The 21,316-nt window shown below is 45.3% G+C and overlaps 1 protein-coding gene across 1 annotated transcript in view; it reads right to left on the reverse strand.

Annotated features, from left to right (window-relative positions):
- The window catches only part of AAGAB (alpha and gamma adaptin binding protein), a 50,588-nt gene that overhangs the window by 16,062 nt on the left and 13,210 nt on the right, over positions 1–21,316 (reverse strand). Inside the window, exons 2-4 of the mRNA XM_032764394.2 lie at positions 2,867–3,057; positions 1,652–1,748; positions 640–729 (exon numbers count right to left, since the gene is read on the reverse strand). Of these exons, the coding sequence (XP_032620285.2) occupies positions 640–729; positions 1,652–1,748; positions 2,867–3,057 (378 nt within the window). The remainder of the gene's footprint in view (positions 1–639; positions 730–1,651; positions 1,749–2,866; positions 3,058–21,316) is intronic.

The raw sequence follows: 21,316 nt of genomic DNA on the forward strand, positions 1-21,316 counted from the left end.
CATATCACATTTGTCATCACAGATGTCAACATGACACAACCGGTTTTGCTTCATGGGTTTTAATTTTGAATACACGGCCACACAAGTGATTCTGAAACTGGTTTGTTTCCTGCATGACCCCCCTCACACACACCTCTCTCAAACAAAAATTAAAAACATTTTTAATCAAAAGGTAATTTAGTAGCCCAAAGACAAGAGATCATTAAACAATGTTTGTATTTTATATTTGGTGCTTTTAAAAGTCTTCAAAGCTGTAAAAATACATCCTTCCCTCCCCCCCCCCACCACTTTTTTTTCTTTCAAATGAATCTGGAAATTGAGTATAAATGTTTTTTATACATGACCATCAACTATCTCATCAAAGCACTGGGATTAGTTAACAGCTGCCACAAAGCCAGAAGAGGGAACACAAAACAGGTTTTATGTAGGTGCTACATCACCAGCAGTGTATTTTGGAGGAGAAAACCCTGGAGGAAACAACCAACCCCTCCTAGCCCTGACAGGAAAAGCACTGCTCTAAATCAGAGTATTCCGCAGACAAACCTGGTAGTACAGAAACAAATTGCAAGCCCCTTTCAATTGCTTCACAATCAGCTTTGTAATTTTACTCATTCTAAAAATAACAGGTTGTAACCCTACCGTCTTCATCAGGCAGCTCCTCTGGGCTCAGTTCCACCAGCTCAAAACTGTGTTTGATGCACCACTCTTGAGCTTTTTGTCGGTTCACACCTAAGGATATGAAACATAAGCTGCGTTCTAAACATCTAATTTTTTAATCTCTACACTACCATCAGTGCAGAAGTTTTTTATACCCTCCCCAACTCCCAAAAAACCTGTCCCCTTGCTTTGATTGTATGGGAACAAAGGAAATACAGAAATAGTTGCATTCTGTCCATTACTAACATCACAAATAAAGATTCTAAAGGCCTTTGAGTTAAACTGCCCCATATCTTAAATCACTGTTTCCCTCTTTAAAAATCATGTATAAATTCTTGTTTTTTGCAATTAGAGTTGAGACTGACGTACATGAAAAGCCATAACAGGGATTACTTCTACTAAGGGCTTGATCCTGAGCTAAATTAATTGGCCTTTGCACAATGCATGCTAACACCGGAATCAAGCTTGCTCTTATATCCAATAAAAGCACATGGATTTACACAAGAAAATTACCCCAAAAGGCTGACTCTTCTTCTTTCACACTACAGTCAGTACCCCATGATCCTACTGATATGCCCCAACTCGGACGCACGTGGACCACCTGTACAGGCAAGTGTATTTCAGCCCATTCAGTAATGTGACCTCCCAGTTAATACTGTCAATGGTGTTGATAAGTACCAAATGGGGGGGGGGGGTGACTTTTCAGTGTGTACACTTGTCCTCGAGAAACTGGCCAGCCCAAGCATGTCGTTCAGACAAATAAGCAGCCATCAGATGGTACGCTTATGTCACTACCAACCTGGGTTGGATTTAAATTGCAATTAAAGTAAAAGGCTCCATCCAATCATCAGTCACGTGAGTAACTCAGTTCCTCCCTGTCAAATCTAAAGCTCTTATCCATATGCCATAAGATATAACTGTAGTAAGTTTGCCAAGAAAACCGCATGCAAGATTACTTTTTCCAGCCAAACTCTGATATCCTTTAGCATCTCACCATTTTCAGATACTCTGTCACACACTAAGATCGTAACCTCTGGTAACCATTCTTCTGCCAGGGGAAGCCATGTAGAGACACTGTCAAGACCAGATTTCTGGAGGAAAAAAACAAAAGTTCTTGTATGAACACCTCAAAGCACTTGGCAACTTTAAAATGAATCTTTAAAATCCTGTTAATGTAATGCTTAAAGCTGCATGGTTAAAAGAGACAGTCACAAAATGAGTGGGTTAAGGTTCCAACAGCAATGCCAGGTCATCTGTGTTGTACAGTTGGTATATCTTAGGATATGTTCACAATAGTAATATATTAAACTATGCATTTTTAACCAGAGAAAAACAGGAACAGCAAATATCCTGTGTCCCCCATGGCTGAGTTCATCTCACTTGTTCGGATCTTAAATATCAAACTATGCAAATTAACTGAGCATTCCTAACTTAGATTACGTAGGATTTTTTAATTTGTTACATAATAAATTAACATTTAAGCAGTTTCAATGAGGCTTAAAGTTCATGCATCACTGAAGCTAATTAATTATCTTTACTGCTGCTGCAGACTGTTTATCTGGAGACAATCTTGCAGTGCCAGGTGAAACGTGTCCCTCAAATGGGAGGGAGCTTGAAATAGATTTGTGCCCTTTCTTGTTCGTGATGTGACAGGTTCTCCATCCCAAATTGACATTTTCTCCTTGTGTTTTTGTTTTGCCTTAGAAGTAATAGGAATCTCATGGCCTTTGCTGATTTTACTGAAAGACTGTTTGGATGACTCCAACCATGTTGGGACTCTCTTATTTTCATTAAAGGGATGAGGGTGAATCCTTAAAAATATCTGCCCTGATCCCTGGCTGTGCTACAGCAGCTTTGCACAACTGCATCAACCAGCTCTAAAATCAACTAGTCTGAAAAGAATGGCCCCAATGTAGCAGGAATATCTGATGCATACGGTGAAGTACTCGCTCTTATGTTACCTCTTTTCCTGGGATTGGCGTAAGGGAAGATGGTGGGGCAAGGAACTGTGGCTTCCCTAATTGCCATAATGGTTCCTAAGGACCACTGTTAAGAGGCATAATTTAAGGCTGCTCTAGCTTGCATTACAGGACCAGCCTAAAAAGCAACCAACACAGGCTCTGGGGAACATAAAGATAACTTAATTATAGCAACAGTCCCAAGGATAGTGCATGAGAAGATAATATACAGGAACAAAACACATTCTTACTATTGTGCTGTCGAAGTAAACCACAAATGCCTGGACAGATTCAGCAATTTCTGCTGTCACAAGACATTTGTTTGGTACCACACACAGGTGAATATCAGCAGAATAATATTTATTGTCTATTGTCCAGGGGTAAAATCTCACACCCCCGCTTGTAGACACATCTGCAGCAGGGTCTTCTGTTCCTATGATGCCTATACAAAAATCAGAGAAACACATGATAAGATGGTAAAGCCAATACCAAGAGTACAGTTCATCTAGAAAAGTCTTAGACATAAGGCTAAATTCAGCTGGACTGTAATACTCAGAATAGATATTAAAAACTACCAATACTTGTATTGACTCCAAAAGCTTATTTCCCAACTTGTTACTATAGCCTAGACTAATGCTAGCCTGGAGATAAATGCTGTAGCAAGCAAGAGTTACAGAAAAGTTTTACGAAGTTATTTTAATTAATACGTTTTTTTCTAGCCTTAAGTATGCTCTGCAGGATTGCATCTAACAATGCACACCATGGAGCACATTAAGGATATTTTGTGGAAGAAATAAGAAGGCAGCTTAAATACTGAAGGTGCAGGCCTGGCTTCTATCATGGGTGCTCATCCAAATTCCAGCTGGGACAAAAAAGGAGAATTCTTGTCACTTTTGCCTACCTACTTAAACACTGAAGTAAATCTGCAAGTATGTTCCTCCAAGTTCATATACTTGCAAGAGGCTGTACCAGTAACCGTTACTTGGTTCACAACAATCTTTTAAACAATATACAAGCTATAAGGGCATGGAATGAAATACAAGTAGCCAATGTCATTCCTAGCCAAGTCATTAGAAACTGTCACTATGACTGAAAACGCACAACAAGATGATGGAGTAAATTATCAGCTGTCAGACATTTAATTGTTTGCAGGGTGGTAGCCATGTTGGTCCCAGGATCTGAGAGATAGAAGCTAGGTGAGGTATCTTTTACTAGACCAAATTCTGTTAGTGGAAGGGACAAGCTTTCAAACCACAGAGAGCTCTCCCTCAGGTCTGGAAGGTAACCAAAGTGTCTGAGCTGGGATAGATTATAAAAAAAGATTCCTATATAGAGTTCTACGGGAGCCACAATTAAAGTCCCAACCAACACTCTGAAAACTGACTATAGGCTCACGTAGTGGACTATTTAGGAGTAACCTTTAAGTTAGCCTAGGCCCTCGAGGCAATGCTATCACATAGTTTGACAGCCACCTGGTGGAGTTAAATTATAATTAGTAGCAAAGAACTACAACTACATAGCATTGAAAGAGTCAGCATAATTGGGATCAAACTGGGCAAAATCCAAGTTTTTCAAAAAGTTATAGAACTGTATCCATTAATGTGAGTCTATCAGAGAACTCCAGTTCTGGGGGGACCAGAAGGCTCAGGGGACTGGAAATGGAATATGCAGTCTTTCAGTTCTCAGGGTCAGATTTTAAAAGTACTTAGGTGCCTAAAGGTATAGATAGATGCTTAGTAGGATTTTCAAAAGTACCTATGGGCCTAACTCCCAGTGCTTTCCAAACACCAAGTCTCTTCCCCAAGAAGTTTGATTGAATTCCATTTACAATATATGGCAGAACAATTTAAATACAGGTAGGTGAGGAAGTCTCATTGGCAAGGACAGCATAGTGAAAATGGGGGTTATGGTGGGATTTGAAGGAAGATGGGAAGGACTGGAGCACATAGATGGTGGTGGGAGCAGCTGTTCAAACACATCAGTGGATGCCACATAACAGAGATGTGCATAACACTTCTGTTTACAGCATTGAAGCAGAGGAGCTTGGAAGGAAGAGGAAGGCAGTGAAGGAATTAGAGGGTAAGATTTGACCTTGGTAACAGATGACTAATCTGTAAAAGAATTTCCTAATCTAGTTTCATACACCTTGTTTTTCACAAACTGGCTCCTCCACACCTAGATTATAACTCTTTAGCCTACTTTTTTTATAAATAAGTTGTATATGACAAAACCTCCAAGACAACTTTCATCTTATTTTAGCAACATTTATCATTTTTGGTGCTACTACTTTTCTATTGACAGAGTGAACTAATGGCTTTTAATATAATCAAGGTCCACTCTGATAAGAACGTTCACTTAACAGCCAGAAAACAAAAGAAATTAAGTAAAGGATTTAAGATAATTCAAGGCCAAACAAATCTTGACTCTGGATTCCCTAGTATTATGTGACCAACTGTTAGTCTGCAAATCCATGGTCATAGTATACTCCAAGGGCCACTACAACATCTAACCAAAATAATCTAGATGAATATGTAATTTTTAAAAAGCTTCTTAGCTCACTTCTAAAAACAAACAGTTTAAAATCCTAGATCATGAAGATGTTTAAATTTAGTGTCTACCGTTTATCAGTAACTTTCAGCAGCATCTGAGAAAGTTCTTCCTACAGTTGTCTGCCAAAAACTGTGTGCAGGATCCAGTATTTACCCTGCACCATTTTATGGCCTTATAGACACCTAAGTAAAGAACTCTGTATTTGGTGGCTGGGTGATGCCATCAGTTGCTATGATGCAAACACCCAAGTCTCTAGTCTAGACAGGCTAGTGGAAGAGGACTGTTTTTCAGTTCTAAACCTCCTCAAGTAATTTGAATTACACTCACAACCTTCAGAAATCTCTTTAGCAGATTGTCCTTAGCATTCAGTAAAAGAGAAACTCTTGAAGGGTGACATCTCCTTCCAAAATCCACAGAGCTGTTCACTGAGTCATAAAACTATCTTTATTCTGAATACAACTGATGTAAGTGTCCCTTGCATGCCAAAACTAACACTTGTTTCTAGTGTAAAGTGGGGGGTTGTAATATTGATTTACTACAGCCAGATTTAAGTACAACGGCAAACTACCACCATTTATATTACTTTGAGACTCAGGATATTAACAGGTCCTGTATATAATAATGCTAATTACTACTGCACAAGCCGTTTACTAGCAAATTGCTAATACTATTTCATATTCTGCTGCAAAGTCGAGGTAGTTAAGAGATTGTTTGAAAAATCCAGGGACTCTTTTGGCAAGTGACAACCAAACAAGCAATGAAGCATTTCTAAATACATGAATACCAGTTCTTTTTCTACAGGGCCAGTATACGTAGCACACTGTTTCAAATGCAGGTAAAATATAGTTCATTAGTCTGGCCTAGAAGTAGTTATACTGTGGTGGGCTTTTTGTTTTGTTTTTTTTTAATTCCCACTTAAAGCATGTTTTGGCGCCTTAGTAATTTTAATCTGTCTTATGAAAGTTATCTCAGAAATGAATGTTTAGAGTTGCCAGTGCTAGTGAAAGTTATTTAAGTTATGTTAAAGCTGTTCCCTGCCACCACCTGGAAATCATACAAAGATTTTCAATCATTTAGTAAAAAATTCCATATTTTCATGTTTCCCTTTTGCTACTGAAGATATTTTTGTCTGAGAGCTCTTATCTCTGCCCTGCTTCTCCCTCCACTTGATCCTTTAACAAAGCTATAACTGTTTGACAGTCTGTTGCCACTGAAATTACTGTAAAGTCACAAAATCAACATTATAATTTCACTGAATGACCAGTGAGAAGAAAACAGAATGAGGAAAGAGTCTGTTGGAAACACTTTTTTTTCTTAAGTTAGCCAACTCTGTAAGAATTATAAACAAGCACGCAAAAAGGAAATGTATGTGTTTTTAAAAATAGCTCCTTAAACCTCATTGTGAAAGATCTTTCACATCAGCTCCATGCATAAGAAATCTAAAATTATTACAAAACAGTAGAGGCAAAATTGCTAGACAAAGTTTAAGCCTCTAAGAGAATTCAAGAATGCAAAAAAACACTCCACAAACGTTTGTTTTCCTTTTAGCCGCTAAGGTTCTGCTATTTTATGCAACTTTCATTCACCCTGTTCTGCTTCTGAGTATAGACATTTTTCATCCAAACAGAATGACTTTCCCAGTCATATTGTGGAATTAAAACTCTTTTACACAAAACAACTCAAATACTGAAGATATCTTAGTTTTATAACTAGCCTTGAGCTATATTGCATACTTATGACTTCCCATAAAAATAATTAGAGGTTTGGAATAGTTACTACATTTCTACAGCACAACCGTGAAGTCCCAATTCTATATATTACTCTTGCTGACAAAATTAAGTGCCACTTGGATACTTTATTTTTGACAGCTTCAATAGGTTTGCCATTAGTTAGATTTCTCACTAAAAATCACTACCTATATTAAGATATTTAAGTGTTTTGCCTTCTGTTTCTGCTGTAAAAACAGAGGCTGTATGGAGATACTGAAATAAACCGTCTAGACAAATTAAGAATTGTCCAGAATGTTACTCCGCCTTGGAATTTGTTTCATATATTGTACATACTGTACTACGTTTCCATGAATTTTCTTCCCAAAATAGAAGACAGTTTGTATTTTAATGCAAAAACAGGTTCTCAACTATAATGAAAGCTTTCCACACCCAGTTCTAGAAATATTTTTTTAGGATAAAAAACATTTCAAATTCTGCTTGCATTTGGCCAAAACAAACATTTCCAGAAAACTGATATCCTGGCAAGAGCACGTGTCTCAGTAAATGTATGTCTTTAGAGAATTACTCATTTTCATGTTTGATCTTCCCAACTATCAAGAGGGTCAGTGGTTTAACATCCGAAGAGTCTAGAAAACCAACTGACTCACTAGGTGACCACAAATGCAGGCAGGCCTATTGGACTGACTTCTCTGGCTGTCTTCTTCATGGAACAGAGATGGGTTATTCAGATTACAATAGCACCCACAGGTCCAAATGGTTCAGGGCCCAGTCCTGCCCCAAAGAGACTCTGCTCACAGAATGTCACATGCACAAATATAACATCTTTTTTAAGAAGGCTTCAACTGTAGGGGAAATGTCAATGTTTAAGCCCCTTTGCTCTGAGAATCACAACAGGAGATACTGGACTGGCCCAAGAGAGATGTTAAAAGCACTGTAAAAAACATGGCATTTTTTACTGGTTCAAGACCAGTCTCTTGCAACCCACCAAGGACTAAAGTTCTTTAAAGTTGAAAATCTTACATTTCCAAAATGGCGTATCAGCTTGGCCCAGGGCAAGACACAAGAAACTCCCTAATACTTACGGAATCTATTCATAGGAAAAGTGTCTTTCTAACCCCAGGCAGTTAGTGGTTGGCTTATGCCTTAAAGCACGAATTATTTATATTCCTTAGGTTTTTAAAAATTCTGTTTAGTGTTTTCATTGCCCATACAAATATCTAGTTCTTTTAATACTGCTAAGATCTTGGACTCCAATAGTCAGGGGCAGCAATATTCCTCGATAAGTTAAATTTGTTGCCTTTCAAATTTCATTGGGTGTTCCTTTTGGTCTTGTTACGAGAGAGGATAAATGAAACACAGAAAGATTCTGAGAAGGAAAGACACCACCAAACTTAAGAATGTAGGTGGCATATCACATTCATGCCATTTGTAAAATATCAAAAGCTCAGCAGACATTCTGTACATGGAAGGCATCCAATGTATGGAATGGACTCTCCGAAGCACGTTAGAAGCTTCAAGTATGACCTCTAAAATGAGCTGAATATGAATATTTAAGAGAAAAGTCACAGGAGATAAGCTACAGAGCTGAAGGTCTGTCCATCTTCTCCCCCCCGCCCCCGAATTTACTGCTCTATTACAGCTATGAGAAAACAAATACTTAAAACTTAAGCACCCCTGCTATGTCTAGTATTAACTACCACTGGACTAGTAATGTTCTTTTAAAAATCACTGCAAATCCCGTTGCAGCTTTTCTCCCAAAGATTACAGTAAAGCATTCTTGATTTTTTTCTGAGTGCTTCCCAATTTTAACACTGACTAAAACTTAATTTAAAACACATTAAAGAACTGAACTATCAAATCTCCTCTGGTCTGGTAGGTATGCTACTAGCAGTTCTCATATTCTGTGTCTTGAGAGCCACCTGGTGGAAAGCAACTATAAGAAATATCCTCTGAAAGTTACACAAGAAGTAAGAACTTTTCAGGAATACGTTTAAGAATCCCTTTTCTGAAAGACAGAGAGAACCACCAAGCATCAGGGATTAGCTGTACAGGTACCTCCCTGGTCCACCAGGGTGTTTAAAGTTTGATCTGAGTGCGTATACCGTGTTTGGAGTGGTAATGTCATCATTTTGCAAGACTGTTTCAGATAACTAAATACATCTAAGGTGCAGGTGCCCATCCTGTGCTTTGACATAATGTAACACACAATACAACAGTCATGCAGTAAAGTCTGAAGGGCTGCTCATTGCATCTTGAAACAAAACACATCCCTCCAGCCCTCAAGGCACCCCCAACCCTCCGTAAAAGGTTGAGGGAGCGGGGAAAAGAGCTTTGCAACAGGCCTGAAAGTTTAGACCAAACTTAGGTTCTAGAAGAGCACGGGGGAAGCGAGTTCCAAAGTAGCTGCAGTTCAAATCATTTAGGACTTTATTAATTAAAACCCAATACCTTGATTTTTGACCCAGAAACCCATTGGAGGCAGATCCTAGAGCACTGCAGAGTGTGCTCATGGTAGGAAACTATGCTCAATAAGAGGACACCGAATCCTGCTTTAGTTTCAGCTTCCAAGTGGTCTTGATGCATTGCCCTAAAAAGAGCACATTACAGGAATCCAATCTCAAAATAACAAAGTGATGGATAACGGTGATAAGGTCCCTGCAGCTGAAAAGAAAGCATTTCTTTTTGTTAAATCTGAGCCTATCTAGTCCTCAAGGAGCAACACAGGATCTACCAGCACATCTCAGTTACGTGTGTGTGTGTGTGTGTGTGTGTGTGTGCGTGTGCGTGTGCACATGCGCGCGACACAAATGGCCATACCACTCCCTTGGTAAGACTGCCACTATAATATCTATATAAGCAGGGTGCACTGATTTAACAAAATCAATTTAAAATTCACACTGTTGGTTAAACTGATGCGGACAGCCCAAATTCTGCAAACTCTACCAGTGTCTTCCTCCCACTCGCTAGTATTTCCTCTGTCTTGTCTTGATTGAGTGGTAGCCATCTAGCCTTCATCCAAATACCAACCTTAGATAGTCCCTCGGTTGTCTGTTCCACTATTCCAGTTGGGTCATGTGACTTAGTTTCATATACACATCAGCAATTTAATTTTTTTAAAATACCTGTCACCATTCTTCAAGTGATTGCTCATATCCATTCCAGTTAGGTGTGTGTGCGCCGCGTGCACGTTCGTCGGAAGACTTTTTACCCTAGCAACACTCAGCAGGTCGGCTGGGCGCCCCCTGGAGTGGTGCCACTATGGCACCGGATATATACCCCAGCCGACCCGGCCACCCTTCAGTTCCTTCCTACCACCCATGTCGGTCGTTGGAACAGTGGATTGCGGCTTAGCTGACCTCCACCTCGCCCTAGTACTCATCGTTTCTCATTGTTACTGGTGAGACGATAAGCTGGGTTCTTGGAGATTATTTTTGTCTTCCTTAGATGTATAGTTAGTTTTTTTAGTTGTTAGGTCGGGCTTGGGGTTGTAGCCCTCCCCTACCGGCTGCCCATGCTGTGCTACGGTGGTATCTCTTCCCCCATACCGTTGATGCCAGCTGGGGGCCCACACAACGTCCTGTTTTGAAGTGGCCCGGGGAATCGCACTACAGCTAGTGCGCAGTCTTTCAGAGGCTTGTCGCAAAGCGGTGGATGAACTAAAGAGAGAGAGCAGACATGCGATGAATGAGTACTCATCGTCATGAGGCAAACCCTGCACCAAGCCGGACCTTCGTGTTGTAGAGGGGGTGTCTAGCTGAGCCGCTGTCAGTCAGTGGAGAGTCAGTGGTCTCCTACGGGCCCCGTGGGGGCGGTACGGTGTACCGTGTAGACGTCGCACTGGTGACGCGTGTTCCTCTCTAATGACTACTCGGCGATGAACCGGCACCACCGACGCCTGATCTAGGTATTGGGCTCTCAGTCGTTTGCTCTCTTCCTGAAGTCGGAAGGGTACCGGGGCCAAGACTCGCTGGCTGTTTGCTTTTATCTCGGCACCGCCCGCACGCTACAGCGCGAGGAGGATGGCTGTCCCGATAGGATCGGAGACCGCCCGTTGCGGCACTCATTACCCGCCGTGCTTTCTAATCTATATCAGGCACCGTTTTCCGGTTGGTCCCAACTCGAAGGGCATCTGCAGGTCGTTGGGTGGCAGGCGTGAGTTAGTTGTCGCCGCGGCGAGTAAGCTCGCTGTGGTCAAGAGTGTCCAGCATCACATGATGCCTTCCACGCCTGAGGCGTTTCTGGAGAGTGGCGACCAGACTTAGGATTCTGTTCGCTGGGGTGTGGAACGAGGACTCGGGCACTTGTCCTGTCGACGCCCCAGTCATGGTCCGCTTTGAGTGCCTAAGGGTGGGTGGAATTGTCCGGTCTCTGCAGGGCAGAGCTGCCGCGCCCGGACCTATGCGCTCGCCAGGTGCAGTCGGGCCTTACAGCCGGATACTTCTAGGAGGTAATTCTTCACATGTGTGGGATTTGGGTCAGCTGGTCTCAATGTATAGTGTCATAGTGCAAAAAATGGCAGTTAAGGTGTGTAGGGGTCCCACAGACACTTCCGAGGGTTTGAGACACACTCTCGCTTCATGTGCGCTCGCGGTGGTGTCATGGGTCTGCGGTGCTTGGAAATGAGTCTCCCTGGTCGACCTGTGCAAGCCGGGTGCTCATCACTTCTAGGAGAGTTGGGGAGGTGCCACCGCGTTTCTTGATTGTCTCTCTTTGGGCATTGATTCTGTTGTTGGGCATTCCTTGGTGGTCGCCTCAGGCGCGGCTCTCCACTGGTCTCTCTGGAGTGTGCGCGCGACGTTGCTGTGGCACATCTGCAGCTCTCGGTGTTTTGGGGTACAGCATGGTTTCCGTATCTTCATAGGGTCGAGCATGAGCCTCTCGGAAGCGGCTCGTTGTCCCCGCTACGGGGACTCGAACCCAGAGGATCTTCGGTGTAATCGACCTCCCGGTTACGAGACCCCTTGTTTTTTGCTTGAGGCTATCCGTGCGGTCTTGTATTGTTTGCATAGTTGGTGGTCTCTCTTATTGAGTTTTTCGATCTCGAGTACTGTTGCGTTCCATTAGCCTCTCGAGGACATCGAAAGGTCCCGTTAAAGAGGGGAGTTGAGGTCTCCGGTGCTATGAGTCCTTCAAGGCCGCGAAGGTTTCTCTGCTTCTCCGAGGCCATCCAGGCAGATTGTCGGTGTCATCCCTCACGGGTGGGACCAGTTATTACGAACGAGGACCAGATACGGAGGGTTCCTACGGGGTCTTTCCAGAGGTCCGGTTCAGACCCGGGACCTCACCAGTGGCTCCTTTTGACACCCTGGGCGTACCATCAGGCCCAAGGTGCTCCATTGGTCCAGACCCGCTCTGCTTCCTCAGAGCATCGAGCTCCAGAGGCCACCATTAGCCATCCCCCTCCAGCTGGGACAGAGGAGCAGATGATCCATCCACCAGGTTCCCCGGTACCACTGGAGCAGGAACCAACCCAAGAGCAAGAGGCCATTCAGGACCCCCTCATCCCCGGCGTTTCGTCCTCTTCCTCTCCAGATGAGGCGGTGGTAGGGACTTCATCATCAGGGCCCCCGCCGATAGACCTCAGAGCCCATCAAGACCTCCTTAGGAGGGTAGCGCTCAACATCAATCTTCCAGTAGAGGAAGTCCCAGAGGTCGACGACCCAGTTATGAGCATCCTGTCGGTGGATACCCCCACTAGGGTGGTTTTGCCTTTCATCAAGGCCATCCAGGCCACTGCTGACACCTTATGGCAGTCCCCAGCCTCCATCCCCCCTACGGCAAAGGATGTCAAGAGGAAATTCATGGTACCCTCCCGGGGGTACGAATACCTATATGTCCATCCTCCTCCCTCCTCATTAGTTGTCCAATCAGTCAACGAAAGGGAACACCGTGGCCAACAGGCACCAGTCCCCAAATGAAAGGAGGCTAGGCAAATGGACCTACTGGGCCGCAAGGTATATTCAGCAGGCGCCCTTCAGCTCCGGGTGGCCAACAAGCAGGCTCTCCTGAGCCGTTATAATTACAACACCTGGGAGGAGGTGGGTAGATTCACAGAACTACTACCGCCGGACTCTCGCCAGGAATTTGCCGCATTCCTTGAAGAAGGGAAGAAGGTGGCTAGAACCTCCCTCCAGGTTTCTCTCAATGCGGCCGACTTGGCAGCCAGAACTCTGCCCTCAGGTATCACCATGAGGCGTATCTCATGGCTACAGGTCTCCAATCTGCCACCCGAGCTCCTATACACCATCCAGGACTTACCCTTTGATGGCAAGGGTCTGTTCTCTGAAAAGACCGACCCCAGGTTGCAGAGTTTAAAGGACAACAGGGTCATCATGCGCTCGTTGGACATGCATACGCCTGTCACCCAACGCAGACCCTTCTGGCCTCAACCCCACCAGCCGTACTTTGTGCCCCAGCACAGACAAGACTTCAACAGAAGGCGCGGGCGGGATGGCAGTAGACGCCAGTCCGGGCCCCAAGGGGGTCAAAACCACGGTCCCCCAAAAGCATCTCCGGGGCCTAAGTCTACCTTTTGAAGGTACGCACGAGGACGGCGTACCAGTTTCAGGACAGGATCTTTCTCCTCCCTTCTCCAACCGCCTCTCCTACTTCCTCCTGGCGTGGTCCCAATTGACTTCAGACATCTCGTCCTACGCACGGTGAAAAAAGAATACCACCTCCAATTTGTTTCAACCCCACCTTCCCACTCCCCAACCCAGTCCCTCTTCAGGGACCCCTCTCACGAGCAAGTCCTCTTACAAGAGGGGCAGTCTCTCCTCGCTGCAGGAGCAATAGAGGACATACCACCAGACGAGAAGGGAAAAGGGTTTTACTCCCGCTACTTTCTAATCCCCAAGTCCAAGGGAGGCCTCAGGTCTATCCTAGACCTGCGAGGCCTCAACAAGTTTATGGTCAAGTTGAAGTTCCACATGGTCTCCCTGGGGACTATTATCCCGTCCTTGGACCCTGGTATGCTGTCTTCGACATGAAGGACGCATACTTCCACATCGCCATCTTCCCTCCACACAGGAGGTATCTTCGCTTTGTAGCCAATCACCAGCACTTCCAATTCATGGTCGTCCCCTTTGGCCTCTCCACGGCCCCAAGGGTGTTTACAAAGTGTATGGCCGTCGTCGCCGCCGCCCACCTCCGCCGGCAGCAGATACATGTATTCCCGTATCTGGACGACTGGCTCACCAAAGGAACCTCCCATACTCAGGTCAAACAGCATGCGGACATAATCACGGACCTATTCTCCCAGTTGGGGCTGCTCCTCAATGCGGAAAAGTCCACACTGGTTCCCACACAAAGGCTGGACTTCATAGGGGCAATCCTGGACTCCACTCGAGCCACGGCCTACCTACCTCAGCCACATTTCCAGACGATCACAGCGATCATTCGAGGTCTGCAGAACTCCCCGACCACCTCGGCTCGCACGTGTCTGAGCCTACTAGGCCACATGGCCACTTGTACTTATGTGACCAAATATGCCAGGCTCCGCCTCCGGCCCCTTCAAACGTGGCTCAATTCGGTCTACCGTCCGGGCAGGGACCCAATAGACATTCTGGTGACCACTCTCCCGAGCACCTTACGCTCCCTCAACTGGTGGCTAACTCCCTCCCTGGTGTGTGCACAGCTACTGTTCCATCCACCACAGCCCTTGCTGTCCCTGATGACAGATGTGTCATCTCTCGGCTGGGGGGCTCACCTCGGTCACCTTCGTACCCAGGGCCTTTGATCATCGCAGGAGCTGACGCTCCACATAAACGTCCGAGAGCTGAGAGCAGTCTGCCTCGCGTGCCAGGCGTTCCAGCAACATCTTCATGGCCGTTGTGTCTCAGTGTTTACAGACAACACAACGGCCATGTATTATATCAACAAACAGGGAGGGACTCGCTCTTCTCCCCTGTGTCAAGAGACCATTCGACACTGGGACTTCTGCATAAACAGTACAGGTTGAGCAAAGTAGGCAATGGCTCCCCAAATGGCGCCATGCTAAGTCTGCTTAGGACTGTTAGGTCCTGAGTGGGGCCTTGGGTATGTTTTAACTGATTAACCACACCATTTCTACGAAAGCCAGATGCAATGAATGGTACAAAAGTTGTTTTTATTGTTGGGTGTGCAGCAGGCATAGTTTCTTTATTTTGGAAGTGTGTTCTGCATTTTTTCGTGCTGTAATGAGTGCCTTTCAAAGGCTTTTATATTGCGGTGCTACTTCATAGTATAGCACCCTGTTGCGACTGTGTATCGTTACTTCTTCTGTCCTTGTCAACTCATTTCAACAAAATAGCTTTGTTTCTTTGGCAGGTCTACCCAGCAAGTGTCTGGGTAATTCATGGCGGCTGGGTTGAACCCCTAGTTACAAGGAGTAATAAATAAATAATTGTAAAGGAACAGTTCATTGCGACTTTTCCCTTCATAAACAGGGGCAGGAACTTGTGGTGGAGAAGGCTAGAGAATGGAGGCAAGAAAAGGTAGTAAACAAAACACTTCCTCTTACTAGTCTGATTAAATATCCAGGAGTCTCTTTTGTCAATGTGGAGTTCTCCTCTAGAATTTCTCTGCCCAACGCGAGGAGAGGGCTTTAGCATTCAATCACTTAGTTTATCTCCAAAGGAAAACTACTGGTTCATTAAGGCCTGTCACGTCAATGATATGAATCCAGTGCTGCCTTAAGAAAAGCAAAGAGTGGTGCGTGAATGTCTCCCTTTTTAAAAAAATATATCTTTAGACTTTATCTGGGCTGTGTGGTAATACAGGAACATTCAGAAAGAAGTAAACAGCAGCTGCTAAAGAGCGTGTACTGCCACTTATAAACTCTTTTATTCATACCTTGATACTCAACACATAGATGTAGAGGGGCATTCGGGTATATGACTACAAATCATAGACCTCTCTTCTCGACCTGGCTGCATCACCAACTTATTGTATGCACCTTGCAGCTAGTCACTTCATATTTCTGTCTATACGTCTGTTTAAATGACTTCCACATCACTGTAGTATCTAGTGCCTAAGAGCTCTGGTTTTATTTAATTCGTGCAGTCGGAAAATGAGATAATAGTATTCTGTCTACAGGTGTTGGTGCCATAGTTCATGGTATTAAAGTTGGTTCTCTCGATAATAAGTCTGTATAATAGTTCGGTAATCACTTTTGGCACTTAAATATTTGTAGGTGAAAAAAATCCATTTAACAATGCACTGAGAGTAAAAAGTACATCATATTTGTTCAAGTCAAAATATCAAGTTTGTCTTATCTTAGATTCAGAGAGAAAGAGAGAGAGATCGTAGGGAGCCTTATCAGATGGAGCTGTTACATATGGTTCTGTCCAAGTTCTCTTTCTGATGTGAGCAAATGATTCCAAGTCTTGGGACAACATCTTGTCTAGTTTTTGTTCGCGCTCATGTCCTTGTACAGAGGCAGAGGTCCTTAGGAGGCATGTTCAAGCAGCAGAGAAGTTGGCCTCCTTGCTTAGGTGTCTAGAGAGTAAAGAGTCAGGTTCGTGAGCAGAATTGCTCTCTTTGAGAAACCGGGTATTGAAGTACTCTGAAAGGCCTGTCTGGACTACGGACCTGACCTCTATTAGACATAAACAAGTTACACCTTACCGCAGTACACGCCAGACTTCATGTCACTGATTTCCCCTCTGTTGGCGGGTGACTTCGTGGGGACCTGGACATCTCTTTACCAGTCAGCACGAGAGCACGCTCATGTCAGGATGAACCTGGTAGTGGATAGAAGGACAACAATAGAGTTTGATTAAAAGAATGCTGGAATTTATGTTCAGTGCCCAACCTGGATTTTCGCCTGATTCCTCACGGAAGCAGATGCCTAATGGGAGGTCTGATTAAATGAATTGACGTGGGTTGGGATCCAGATGTCTCTATGAAGAAGCAGGGCCCAAAGTTATAGCAACTAGCAAGCTTAGAGATACTTTTAGCAAGTGAGCATCTGAAAGAACCAGATGTCGATAGCAATAGGTACTTAGTTGGGTAAAACCTTGCTCCTAAGTAATGGGGAAAAAACATACCCTGAGCAATTAAGCAAAGAAAAATCTTGAGTTCACGTCAGCGAGTAATGACCATTAATGTAGATTCTCCTTGAGTCCCCCCCAGCCCTTGGTATGGAATCAAGTTCGTTCTGGCGTGCAGCTGTTTAGTAGGCCAGGTGTTCTAAAATGAGAATTGTGATCCCAGGCCACTTAGTAGAATAAATGCTTCAACTACAAAAGAATGCCACCTATCTGGCACAGATTTGGATCTTTGTTTTCGCTTTTTTTAAACTTATTTCTAATTCTTTAAAGTATGCTTTTCATCTTTCGGGCGTTTCAATTAAAATGATAAAAGACCAGTAATCAATTTTTTCAGCTAAAAACAGGACTTACCAAGTGCTCGGACGTGATGTGCATATGGGATACAGTGCCGCTAACACAGTGGAACCCCAATTTTGGGCTTGACTAGAGACTGGGCATACAATGAACAACAAACAGTTAAAAATCATAACAGTGATAGCAAATTGTTGTATTTTCTCTGTGTAAGTTTCTGAAAGCTCATGGTTTACAGTCATTTCTAGTATATAAATCTGAGTGATTTTGTCATATTTAAAAAATAAAAAATCTCAGGAATACACAAACTATTTCATAGTAAAACAACAGCTCGGAACCTCACTAAGCTCACCTTGTCACAGCATTTGTGAGAAGAAGTTTAAAAAGTTTTACTGCGTAGCTGCTAGTGCATTGATATTATTTAGAATGTACTGTACTTTACAGCCTTGAAAACATGAGACTTAACACTGAAATAGCTCTAGCCTCTATTCACATTTTCCATCTATTGATTGTCTTCTGGAAACTGAGATGAATCCACCGAGGATTGGTTATACAGAGAGAGATGTTTAGAACATAGTATTAAATGATATTTAGATGGTCACCTGAGTGGAACCATTGCAGTCTCCTAATCAAATAACAAAAAATCAGTACTTTTTTTCTGCTCCGTTGTACAGCAAATATTTGAGATTCCAAGAACTGCAGTTAAGATCCAAAGTACCCTGAGATTGTCAGGTCATACTGGTAATGTAAGTTCCCTGCATACAGTTCCAGATGAAGGACACTACCAGTCCCAGAGAGTTCCTGTAGAATCATAGGGGTTAGAAGGAACACACAAGGTCATCTAGTCTAACCACTCTGCCAGAATACAATAATTGTTGTGTCTTAAACCATCCAAGACAGTTCTTCAAATTGCTTGCTCATGCTCCTGTTGCATTCTATTTTAGGTGTGCATTAGCGCTCACATCGCTACAGTGTTGGAGATTCTGTCTTTTAGTGCGCCCTACCATAGGTAGCCTGTCTATGCAGCCCTCCCTAGAGTGGTTGCTCCCATGAAGCGAGTATCATCAGGCACTGCCGGCCCCTCGTTCCTTCTCCTAGTCCTTCTACCGCTATCATTGGTGGTTGGAGCCTTGTCTTCGCCATGCACCCAAGTGAGCAGTAGCAGTTTTCCTCATAGACTACGTTCTGTTGGTGGTCTGTATATACGTTCCTCATAGCTAAGCTCTATTTATACTTTACGTCAGCTTGTGTCTCAGTTTGGTGACCTCTTTGCCCCAAGCAGGTCAAAGAGAACCCCACACTCTCCAGACTTTGCAAGTATGTGTATCGACAATGCAGACAGGCCACGTTGCCCTAATCAGTTGCCACATTACCACAACAGTCTCAAGTGTCTTGGGAGGGAACTACAGACCGCGACAGAGTGTCGTTTGCAAGAACCTTTCTAACCTGGAATTGCGGAGGAGTGGGATATCTGCTTGAGGCCCTACTAATAGACAGCTCGCTCTCTCGCCTCCATAGTGCATCGAAGCCTTTTCCACCGACAGATCCGACTGTCGGAAAGTACATTTCTGCCTCGGTGCGCAGTGCACCGCCCGGCACCGACTCAGCGCCCGCAAAATGCTCTTAGGGTGACCAGATGTCCCCAATTTTATTAGATCAATCCCAATTGTGTCTTTCCTTATATAGGTTTACCTCCCACCCTGTCCCGATTTTCACACGTTGCTGTCTGGGTGAGCTCCCTACCGCTCTCCCCTCTTCACTGGTTGCCCGAAGAAAGCAGAGTCTCTCTCAATCGCACGTGAAGGACAGACGGGCCCATGGGAAATAGACTTGTCAGTTACCACGCACCACTTTGTTGGCTTCATGGGCCGGTACTGCTGTTGGTCGGACCTCCCGCCCAGCTAGGGGCTCACCTCCCACTTCCGGCCAGCGGCTGGGGCTCCAGCCTATCATGGGGCCTTCAGTTGCCCGAACAGTGGTCCCGTGGCTAAAAAAGGCAGAGCCCACTGGGGAGCGATAAACTTGGCAGAATACGCCCTGGTCACCAGACCGCAGGTGTAGGTCTCCTTGCCGTGAACCTCGGATCCACACCGCACCCCTAGCTCTCCAGCCCAGGAGGCCTAGGTCCCTGCATGGAGATCTCCGCCTCGTGGTATGACACTAACTCAAGCTGACCATTCCTCTTTCTACCATTGGTTTCTGGTGACCACGTTTGGCCACAGGTCGCCCGGCGCTCCTCGTTCACATTCAGTTATTAGTTCCTTGATGTCGGTGACACCGTCCTGGAGGGAGGGTCATTCAGTGCGGTGATCTTTTGCACCCAAGTTGTGTGAGTCTGCCCTGCGAGTACTGTTCCTACGGGCGATGCGCAGCGTATCTCACCATCAAGCAACCCCTACCAATTGCAACCACCTATGGTCAGCAGACCTGGAGTCTGGGCTCTTACGTTGTTCTCCTGGCCATGCTCCATTGGGGGGCCATACGGTGGGGCCTAGGGGACCGCCGACCTCTCATAGCCCATCGGCCAATAACAGGGCAGATCTCTCGGCATCTAAGCTCTCCCGGGAAGACCGCAGACAAGCACCAGGGCATGGCGTCGCTGAAGCTATCAGGGCAGGATAGTCGCCGTCCCCCGAGTGTCGCAGTACTGCGAACCCATGGGAGGTTGGGTTGCTGATGGGTGTTGGTCCCAAACCAGAATTTCCCTGGGGGGCACGGGAGCGGTGCGCTCAGTGGACCCCAAGGTGGTGGCCGCATAGCATCACCATGCTACGAGGCTCAGGTTCCGACGGCAATTCACCAGTGTACCCCTCATAGCATTTATATGCCTCCCACAACATAGGAGAGGAGTACAACACCCTCCACACGGCTGGCTAGCGGTTGGTTCTCTTCGTCGATCCTCAGACAGGCGCTACTGGGCCATCCCTCACCAGGCAGGCCCCTCTTGGCACTATTTTAAGGGCACCAAGGCCTCCTTAAACAGGTGGTGGACGATCTTGGCCTGCAGACTGAGGAGGTTTGCTGAGGCGGCAGATGGCCTCTTCAGTGTCATTTCGGCCACCGCCCATGGCTAAGATCTGACTTTCCTGTCCACCCCAGGCGTGCTTCAAAAATAGCCAAATTACCAAGGTGGACAACACCTCTCTATTCCGGCCTTGTCAAAGAAAGCTGAAATAGAAATACTATGTCCCGTGCAAAGGGCTTTTGGGACTGTCTGTATACTCATCCCCCCCATGCTTCATTTTCATGTCCTGGTGAACAAAAGGGACAATAAGGCCACCCCAGCGGAACGCCAAAAATAAAGGGCCAAAAGACCATTAAGCCTTGTTTCGCAGAAAAAGTAGGTGTCATACCACAACCAGCTTACGAGTTGTTAGGTGCCCTAAAGCACCAGGCTCGTGCTGGCACTGTTACCAGATTTTAAGCCTAGTGGACTACCGTAAATAAGTTCACAGAGGGTCCTACAGGACCATGCCCAAGAGTTTGCCATGTTGGTGATACCTGGGTGTATGGAACTTGGCTGCCTAGGGTGGTTCATCGTGGAATAGGCCGATGACTAAGTTGCACTCCTGGCCTTGCAGGCTTCCCTGGCTGTCCCACGGAGATGCAGAACCACAATTCTAGCGAGCTCCATTATACGGCAGGTTCGGGGCTCTCATTTCGTAGTTCTAGCTAGAGCTCATAGGCTCCTCTGGCTCAAGGACTCATGACGCCAACCCGCGCTTCCTCCATTGCCGGTCTCGTCCCTTCCAGTGGCTAGCTGGGGAGCTCCCAGATCTGGCTCCTGGACACAGACAAGGATTAAGGGGCCTAGAGACACTACTTGTTCCTTCTTCTCCGCACCTGACTGCCACCAACCTGGACTCTCCAGATAGGTCAGGGTGTGAGGCAGTAGAGCACGTCGATTTTGTAGGGTGGCTGCACTGACCCCCCGAAGGCCCGAGCGGCATCCCGCCAACAGAGTACAGGGATCCACTCCCTTTTCCTAACCCTTCTCTGGTTGGCCTGTCCTTGTGTTCCCCTCAGCCTCTGGCCGCCATGCGGACTCCCCAGTACACGTGGCTACAGCTCACATAGACAACCTTGATTCTCTCTCTCT

The sequence above is a fragment of the Chelonoidis abingdonii genome, chromosome 9, assembly GCF_003597395.2.
Source record: "Chelonoidis abingdonii isolate Lonesome George chromosome 9, CheloAbing_2.0, whole genome shotgun sequence".
NCBI lineage: Eukaryota > Metazoa > Chordata > Testudines > Testudinidae > Chelonoidis > Chelonoidis abingdonii.